We start from the raw sequence: 9,248 nt of genomic DNA, 5'->3' as shown, positions 1-9,248 counted from the left end.
GCACTAATGTTGCCCTCTGCTGGTACGTGTTTTCAGTCAACTCTGGCAACAGTAAAATCAGCCCAGTGAGTATACCTGTGGGAGAGGGAATTGAGTATCTTATTTCTCTAGATGCCACCCTTCCCCCCAAACAAAGAACAAGAACCATTCCCAATCCTGCCACCTGATGAGCTAGTTATGTTGGTGGGGAATGCGGGGGTCACAAAGCAACAGCAACTCCTGGGAGAGAATCCAGGGCCAGATACGATCCAAACACTTTATAAACATACCTGGGGCTGCATTGTCCAACAAACTCGACATCAGAGCAAAGACAATTAGGGAGAGACAGAGAGGGGTATTACATCGTGATACAAGGCCCAATCTGGCAGGAAGACATAATGGTGCTAGGTATGTAGGTACTAAACCACAGAGCCTCAAAGTACACGAAACAACAACAGCAACAGCAACAACAGCACTGAGGGACCTGAATGGAGGAATAGCTAAATCTGCAGCGAGGGTCAGGGCCTTCAATACCCCATACTCTGGCATTCTGGACAGAAAACCAGCACCCACACAGAAGACCTGAGTCATATGATACATGAACAGGATCTAAATGGCATACATGGAAAACTCCACTCCCACCAGAAGAGTGCACTGTTAAAATATCTTCATCGCGGCATTATAATTACACAAATGGCAGGATGCCATTATGCCGTATTTGTACATGCACATGATTTGATCTCATTGCCCGGTACCTTCCCTTTCTCTTCCTTCCCCCTCCTCCCCTCTGTTCTGCTTGCTCTACTCTACTGATCTCCCTTCTATTACTATCATTATCATTATTTTAATTAGTCATTGTGATTTTTCCCAAGCACCTGAATCTTCTGCACAGATAGAGCATCTTCTCTGTCACCGAACACACCTTAACAAATTTAAATCAGTTGAAGTCATGCAGAGTACATTCCATACCCATTTGAATCACAAGTGAGAATCCATAACAGATGGAGAACAGGAATTTGGGAATTGTGTTTGAAGCTTACTCATTCCAGTTTGTCTGTCGTTCAGACCCTTAATTCAGAAGAGTCGAGTTTAGGAAGAGTCCTGTCCTGGACTGAAAGCATTTCAGGTTGTGCAAAGGGAAGGCTTGCCCTAAATATTTCAAGCTGAGTATTGTCGAGGGCGAGGGTGGAAGGGGCAGGGACAGTGGAGTAGGCTCAGTTTCCTCCCAACACTCATTAAAGCTTTTACTACACCCAGCAAAGGAAGCTCGGCTAGCTGATTGTTCATAGTCAGATCTAGTGGCAGATTGGATCCGGCGAGTGACAGAGGTTGCCTCCCAGCAAGTGTTGGTGGCTGGAGAAGCCTCAGAGAAGGCTAGCGTAGGGCAGCTGCCTGGTGTGCGGATGGTGTCTAGCCTAACCCAAGGGCAGGCTCACCCCAGATCCTTATCAATCCTGCTCCACTTTTTAAAAGGTCCAACAGAGTTGCTTCCTCTTGCACAGTGTCTCCTCTGATTGCCTCACCTGTGAGATAAGGCTCTCCTATCTGGCCAGACAGAGGAGTATGCTTTTGGGGGTGTGCGGAGTGGTCCTTGGGGCAGGCTGACACTTTGCTTGCCCTTCCTCCATGTTAGCCCATGATGTGGTACATTGTAAGTGGACCACTGATGTGTATTTAAGCCTGTGTTTTTGTTCCCAGTTGCAAAATACAGGGACAGATGCAGTGCCCTTCAAGGAAGGAAGAGAGGTGGGAGGTCTTCCTGGAGCAACTTTGGCAGGAGGAATTTTCATTATGAGCATGCTGGGTATGAGCTTCCACCTTCATGCCACCAGGAGGATGATGGAAACATGGAGATGAGGGATGTCCATGATGACCCCCAAGTAAGATAGTAAGTGACCAGGCAGCCTAGTTTGCAGGCAGCAGCCCCTGGACCACTCTCTCTGGCCTTCCTTTTCTTCTCTAGCTGGAAAACTCAAGGACAGTGGATGTGGCATACCGGTGGAACAGTCCTCATTGTGGCCTTGGCATCAGGGAGGGGCGGGGGTGTAGAAGCCTTTCTAAGCATTGATGGACACCCTCTTTCTCCCACTTTGCCAGCACACCTTATGCAGCCTACCGCAACAACAGGAGAGAAAAATGGCATAATGAAGAACATATCCATGTTAATCAGTGGAGAGACAGAAAACCTCAAGGGAGAGAAATGGGGAGGGAGTCACGAGATGGAGAGAAGAGGAACTGGTTCAAGGTCACGGTGAGTGTCTTGGAAAGGTCTGCATTATGTAGGATGTTCTTGAACCTAACAGATTGAAATTGACATTAAACACCATCTGTTAAACACATATCTCCATTTGGAGGAGAGCTTCTGAATGGAAAGAAAGGAGTTTTGGAAATCGGTGTTGAGCACAGAAACAAGGAATCATGTCATTGTTCCCTTTTGAAGTCCTTTAATGCCAGGTGAGAAAAGAACACTCGACTGGGTCTGTTCCCCTTCCTAATTCCTGGCTGTCTCCTTCTCTCCTCCTCTCTCTTTTTACCCTTAGATTCCATATGGGAGAAAGTATGACAAGGCATGGCTAATGAATTCCATCCAGAGCCATTGCAGTGTCTCCTTCACCCCGGTTGATGTAAGAGAGGATGGTGAAGTCAGCAGAGTGGCCCAGGGGAGGGGGAGAGGCCTGGCTCAGCAGGGGTCATTGCCTTGTGACACCATTGCTTCTGCCTTCGCTTCCTGTAGTTCCACTACATCAGAAATCGGGCCCGGTTCTTTGTCCAGGATGCTAGCACTGCCTCTGCACTAAAGGATGTCAGCTACAAGATTTGCGATGAGGATGACCAAAAGGTGTGTGCTGGGGGCTTTCCTTGTACCATGTCTTGGGGCGGGAGGATGGACTAGGGGCTGGTTGTCATGTTTGGGATTAGTGGGCCTGTTTTTACCCCACCTCTCCTTCCCACAGGTACTGGTCTTCGTCGGCCCTTCCGCTGTACCCTACTCTGTGCAGAACACGTTCTCACCAGAACAAGTGGAGCAGCTAAAGGTAGTACAGACGCAAGGCATGCTGCGTGCCCACTCCACAGACCCTACCTCTTCTCACCTCCTGACATGATGACTGCTGTCACCCCCCCCCAAAAAAGCACACATCCTCAGAGCCACTTTCTCCATTTCTGCCTCTGCAGGTGACCATAAGAAAGCGATACGATGTCTCCCAGCAAGCTCTCGATCTCCAGAAGCTCCGCTTTGATCCAGGTATTACTGACCACAGTAATTCTAGGGCAGGTGAGGGCAGAGGGGTTTTCCTAGGATGAGGAGGCAGCGATTCAGCGTGGGGAGGTTTCTTTTTATTGTTTTTGTTTGTTCTTTTCAGTAATACATGACAGAATCTTGTTGGCACATTATACGTACATAACTTATTGTATTTAGGATCCCACGTTTGTGGTCATACATGATGTGGAGTTACCTGGTTGTGTATACAAATCCAAGGCTAGGAAAGTTATGACTGATTAAGTCTTCTGTCTTTCCTGTTTCCCTCCCCACTCCCTTACCTTCGTTTCCCTTGGTCTAATTCAGTGCATTTCTATTATTCCCCTCCCCAGCCTCCCTTGTTTTGGGTTAGCATCCACAAATGACAGAGGACATTTGGCCTTCGGTTTTTGGGGATTGGCTGATTTCACTTAGCATGATAACTCCAGTTGCATCCATTTACTGGCAAATGCCATAATTTCATTCTTCTTTATGGCTGAGTAATATTCCATTGTGTATATATACCATATTATCTTTTTCCATTCATCCGTTGAAGGACACCTAGGTTGTTTCCATAGCTTGGCTACTGAGTTGAGCTGCTGTAAACATGGATGTGGCTGCCTCACTGTAGTATGCTGTTTTTAATTCCTTTGGGTACAGACCAAGACGAGTGGGATAATTGGATCAAATGGTGGTTTTTTTCCAAGTTTTTTTTTTTTTTTTTTTTTTTTTTTTTTTTTTTTTTTTTTGGTGGGTGAAGGGTACCGGGGATTGAACTCAGGGGCACTGGACCACTAAGCCACATCCTCAGCCCTATATTTTATTTTATTTAGAGACAGGGTCTTGATGAGTTGCGTAGTGCCTCGCTTTGCTGAGGCTGGATTTGAACTCGTGACCTTCCAGTCTCAGCTTCCCAAGTGGCTGGGATTACAGGTGTGTACGCCACCGTGCCCAGCCAAAAAAATAAAATAAAATAAATAAAATCCGTTCCAGGTTTCCTAAGGACTCTCCATACTGCTTTCCATAGCGTTTCCACCAATTTGCAGTCCCAGCAACAATGTATGAGAGTACCTTTCTCCCCATATCCTCGCCAACATTTATCATTACTTGTACTCTTGATAATTGGCATTCCGACTGGAGGGAAATGGAATCTCAGTGTAGTTTTATTTTGCATTTCTCTCATCGCTAGAGATGTTGAACATTTTTTCATATATGTTTTCAGCATTTATATTTTTTCTTCCATAAACTTTGGTTGGTTTCTTTGCGCATTTATTGGTCAGTTTATTTATTTTTCTGGGGTAAGTTTTTTGAATTCTTTTTATATCCTGGAAATTAATGCTTTCCTTGAGATACTGGTGCCAAAGGTTTTCTCCCAATCTGTAGGGTCTCTCTACACGTTCTTGATTGTTTCCTTCACTGTGAAGAAGCTTTTCAGTTTGCTACCATCTTATTTATTGATTCTTGATTTTACTTCTTGCGCGCTATGGGGTCTTGTTGAGAAATTTGGTTCCCAAGCTGACATGTTGGAGCGTTGGGCCTACGTTTTCTTCCAGAAATTGCAGCATCTCAGGTCGAATACCTATGTCCTTGATCCACGTAGAGTCGAGTTTTTTGCAGAGTGAGACATAGGGGTTCAACATATGGATTTCCAGTTTTCCCAGCACCATTTGTTGAAGAGGCTGTCCTTTCTCCAGTGTACATTTATGACACCTTTGTCTAGGACGAAATAACTGTGTTTATGTGGGTGTGTCTCTGTGTCTTCTCTTCTGTTCCATTGGTCTTCATGTCTGTTTTGGTGCCAATACCATGCTGCTTTTGTTACTGTAGCTCTGTAGTATAATTCGAGGTCTGGTATTGCAATGCCTCCTGCGTCACGTTTCGCACTAAGGATGGCTTTGGCTCTTCTGGGCCTCTTATTTTTCCAAATGAATTCCGTGATTGCTTTTTCTATTTCTGTGAAGAACATCATTGGAATCTTCATAAGAATTCCATTAAATCTGTATGGCGCTTTTGGTAGTATGGCCATTTTGATAATGTTGATAATATTGATTCTGCCTATCTAGGAACATAGGAGATCTTTGCATTTTCTGAGGTCTTCTTCAATTTCTTTCTTCAGTGTTCTGTAGTTTACATTATAGGGGTCCTTCACCTCTTTTGTCAGGTGAATATTTTCTCAAATATTCTATTTTTTTGAGGCTGTTGTAAAGGGGATAGTGTTCCTGATTTCTGTTTCAGCTGATATATCCTTGGTGTACAGAAACGTGATTGATTTATTGGTGTTGGTTTTAAGCACTGCTACTGAGCTGAATTCGTTTATGAGATCTAGGAGCTTACTAGTAGAGGTTTTTGGGTCTTCTAAGAATAGAATCATGTCGTGGGCAAATAGGGATAGTTTGAGCTCTTCTTTTCCTATTCATACTTGGGGAGGGTTTGTGCTGGCGCTGGTCCAGGCGGACCCCTCTTAGCCTTCTGATTCCCTTTCCTTGGTTTCCAAAGACTTAGTGGGCCATGACATCGACATGATCCTGAATCGAAGAAACTGCATGTTTGCCACCCTGCAGATCATTGAAAGGGATTTCCCTGAGGTGAGACCTTAGGCCCAGGGCTGGTCTTTCAGCAGAGGGGTCGAGGGATGGCATTCAGGACAGATGTGCCTCCCAGGCTCTAGGTAGTCCCCATCACTCTAATGCTTCCTCCCCAAAAGCTGTTGTCCTTGAACTTGCGAAACAACAAACTGTACCGGCTGGATGGCCTGTCTGACATCATAGAGAAGGCTCCCAAAGTCAAGATCCTGAACCTCTCCAACAATGAGGTGAGAAGAGAGAGCCAGATGAAATGTGGGTTGAGGGCAACTGGTAGCGCACAGCAGGGTGATGGCAAGAGGCCGACAAAGGCAGCTGTGGGTGTGGGTGAAGGTCCCAGGGGCTGGGGTGCAGGGTCCCAGGTGTCCCTCTCTCCCGGGGTCTCCTTACCTGGTTCCCTCCCCATCTTTCTCAGCTGAGGACCTCCACGGAGTTGGACAAGCTGAAAGGGCTGAAGCTGGAAGAGCTGTGGCTGGAAGGGAACCCCTTGTGCAGTGCCTTCCCAGACCAGTCTGCCTATGTAAGGTAGATAATGCCTGATGATGCCCTTCATCCTTCCAGGGTACCTGTTTCCCCCGGGGGCCTGAGCTGCCCCTGATGTCCCCGTCTGCAGGAGGATGCAGCCCTGGTCCTCTGGAAGGACCACAGGCCGCGCCCTCTCCTCTGTCTGTGTCCCTCAGCTTTGCCCACAGGTCTGCTTTCCTTCCTCCGATCTGCTCCCCGTTTTCTCCTGGACTGCGCTGTGTTTCCTGCCCCTCTGCACTGGCCTCCTCCAGCAAGCCCTCCCAAGATGGGGCTGGGCTTCCCTCCCCTCGCCTAGGTGTGGCCCTTCTTGCCTTGCTCCAAAGAGTCCCCCCACCTGTCCCAGGCTGACGTGGAGATTTTCATGCCCCGTGCTGAGGACTGAGGCCCTGGGTGGCTACCATCATGACATCTGATCCTCTAGGCCACTGGTGGGAACTGTCTTCTCCTTGGGGAGAAATGTGGGTCCCTGAGTCAAGGAGCCAGAAGTGGGCCACTGCCAGTGAGCAGAGGGCTTCCCAAGACAGGAGGGGAAGGCAGAGGGCAGAAGAGGAGGAGGAGGATGGGCGGGGGAGGCGGCGGCAGCAGCGGCAGGAGGGCAGGCCTCTCGGGGACACTGCGGCTCCCTCCCTCGCTCCACATCACATCATCCTACCTGGGCCCTCAGAGGAACCTGGGTAGCCCAAGTCAAGATGGTTCCTCGGGCAAGGCACCGACTCAGACAGGCACAGGTGCACAGGGACCATCAGTAGGGAACCTGGTGACCATAAGTGGGGGCCACAGACCCTCCCTCCCTTGCTGAGCTGGGGCCTGACCCTTCACTCCTGGTTCTGAGAATGACTCTTGCCCCGGGGGCGGCTCCTTTTCCCATATCTGGCCGGCTCTGGGCTCACACAGGAGGCAAAGGCCCCAGCCCAGCAGGTGCATGTTTTCATTCCTGCCTCGGGCGGGCCCCAGGGCCACCAGGGGCAGGTGAAGGAGTGGGCTGCGGTGGGGGAGCCGGTTTCTTCTCACTGCCGCCTTGACCTCCCGCACCAGGGTAGAGCATCTTCCCCTTCCCTCTGCTTTGATTCCTCTTTCCCCATCTCTCCCGCCCCTGCCCTGACTCCCTTTCAGTCGCCATACCCCTGCCTTCCCCTCCCTGCCTCACTCACCAAACCCCCACCCCGCCCCAGCATCCTGTCCTGGGGGGCGGGGGATGACCTGGTCTTGGTCTGGCCAGGCCGTGCCTCATAGAATGCTGGACACCCAGCATGGTAGCAGAGCCCCGGGCCCCCACCCTGTCCCCTGCTCCCTGCAGAGCCTTCCGTGGGCCCTGGACAAGGGGGTCAGGCAGTGTAGGCAGGAGCTACCCAGGGGAAGGAGAGGGAGGAGAGCAACAGGGAGAGAGTCTGCACAACCAACTGTCACATCACTTCATTAGATTTTTCATTTGCACAGCGCCATCCAGGATTGTTTTCCCAAGTTGCTACGCCTGGTAAGTGCTTACCTCTGTTCTCCTCCCCTCTTCCTCACTTACGCGACCCCCACTGCCCCCAAGCCTTGTGGGTCTCGCCTAGATTACGTGTGCACTACGTAATCCTCCATGTTAGAGGACATGGATCCTCCCTGGCGTGGACATTTTCCCCGGGAAGAACACACGTGCATGCACACGCACACCCACCCACGGGATGCATGTAAAGGTCGAGTCTCCCAGGAGCTCATGATGCAGACACCCAGTGCAGTCCCACCCATGGAATTTCCAGGGCCATTGTATACCTGGCCTCTGGCCCTTGTTCCCCCTTGAGTCTATTCATCTCCTTGGCCATGCAGTGCCACCACCCTGAGCTGTACTGCTGACTTCCTCTTCCCTTCTCAAGGATGGCCAGGATTTACCCACACCGATTGTCGTGGACCTTGATGTCCCCAAGTTAAAAAAACCCTGCATGGTGAGGAAGAAGGACCAAGAGTGATGGGTGTGTTGTGGGGGAGGCTTTATCCACCACAGAGTCTAAAATGACCTTTTAATTCCAGGAAGACTATAAAGGATCTGAGACCCTAAGGAATGTAGTTCTGCAATTCCTGCAGGAGTAAGTTTCCCTGGGAGTTTGAGGAAGGGGAGGCCTGGGACAGGCTGGTCTACCATAGTACAGGTCTGCCCACAGGCATTTTCTGGTCTTATCTGGGGCCCAGGGCACAGAGATAGCCTGTCACCTTTGCTCCCTCACAGGTATCATTTGATCTATGACTACGGAGATCGAGAGGGTCTCCTCAGTGCTTACCATGACAAAGCATGCTTCTCCCTGACCATTCCCTTCCATTCTAAGAACCCAGCCCAGTGAGTATCTGTGATCATGTCTGGCACTGCTCCGGGGCACTGTGACACTCGCCAGCTCCTTGCAGCACCCGCACTGGCTGGACTATGACCTGTTGCTCTTCTTTTTCTCCTAGGAGCAGCTTTTGCAAATTCTTCAAGGATAGCAAGAATATGAGGAAGCTCGAGGATTCCTGTAAGTGTGAGATGGGGTGGACTGGGCAGCAGCGTAAGGGGGTGTGAAGGGGTCAGTCATGGCGGTTAAGGGTAACGGTGTGGCAGCCCCCCTCACCTTTGCTTCTCTTTTCCTCTACAGACCAGTGGAAGCAGCTGAAGCACACGAAATTTGACATCTTGGGTGCCCTCTGTGTGATGCCCAAGACTCGGCACGACCTCAGCTCCTTTGTGGTGGACATGTGGTTCCAGACGGTGAGTACCTGCTTCCTCCCTGGGGCAGGGCCAGAAAGCTGGAGGTGGGTAGGAGGTTAAGCAGGATCCTGAGCTCCTGCATTCTCCCCTTTCAGGAAACAATGCTCTGCTTCTCTGTGAATGGGGTGTTCAAGGAAGGTGAGTGTCTACACAGGCCCTCCTCAGATGCCCTACTGCTCCCTCCCCTGGGTGGGCGCCCTCTCAG

General features: G+C 49.9%; 1 protein-coding gene across 1 annotated transcript in view; it reads left to right on the top strand.

The window, feature by feature from the left end:
• Window positions 1-1,826: 1,826 nt before the first annotated feature.
• Window positions 1,827-9,248, top strand: part of LOC306651558 (nuclear RNA export factor 2-like) — a gene marked incomplete at both ends in the record, with an annotated part of 21,494 nt that continues 14,072 nt past the window's right edge. The window contains 16 exons of the mRNA XM_079124234.1: window positions 1,827-1,867; window positions 2,077-2,230; window positions 2,520-2,603; window positions 2,714-2,818; window positions 2,934-3,014; window positions 3,154-3,223; window positions 5,714-5,802; window positions 5,922-6,029; window positions 6,215-6,324; window positions 7,762-7,798; window positions 8,181-8,249; window positions 8,335-8,390; window positions 8,531-8,638; window positions 8,752-8,810; window positions 8,931-9,043; window positions 9,139-9,181. Coding sequence (XP_078980360.1) covers window positions 1,827-1,867; window positions 2,077-2,230; window positions 2,520-2,603; window positions 2,714-2,818; window positions 2,934-3,014; window positions 3,154-3,223; window positions 5,714-5,802; window positions 5,922-6,029; window positions 6,215-6,324; window positions 7,762-7,798; window positions 8,181-8,249; window positions 8,335-8,390; window positions 8,531-8,638; window positions 8,752-8,810; window positions 8,931-9,043; window positions 9,139-9,181 — 1,327 coding nt within the window. The remainder of the gene's footprint in view (window positions 1,868-2,076; window positions 2,231-2,519; window positions 2,604-2,713; window positions 2,819-2,933; window positions 3,015-3,153; window positions 3,224-5,713; window positions 5,803-5,921; window positions 6,030-6,214; window positions 6,325-7,761; window positions 7,799-8,180; window positions 8,250-8,334; window positions 8,391-8,530; window positions 8,639-8,751; window positions 8,811-8,930; window positions 9,044-9,138; window positions 9,182-9,248) is intronic.

Source organism: Sciurus vulgaris (assembly GCF_902686455.1).
Source record: "Sciurus vulgaris genome assembly, chromosome: X".
NCBI classification, from domain to species: domain Eukaryota; kingdom Metazoa; phylum Chordata; class Mammalia; order Rodentia; family Sciuridae; genus Sciurus; species Sciurus vulgaris.
The sequence above is the reverse complement of the archived record's forward strand: the minus strand, read 5'-3'. Positions and strand labels throughout refer to the sequence as shown.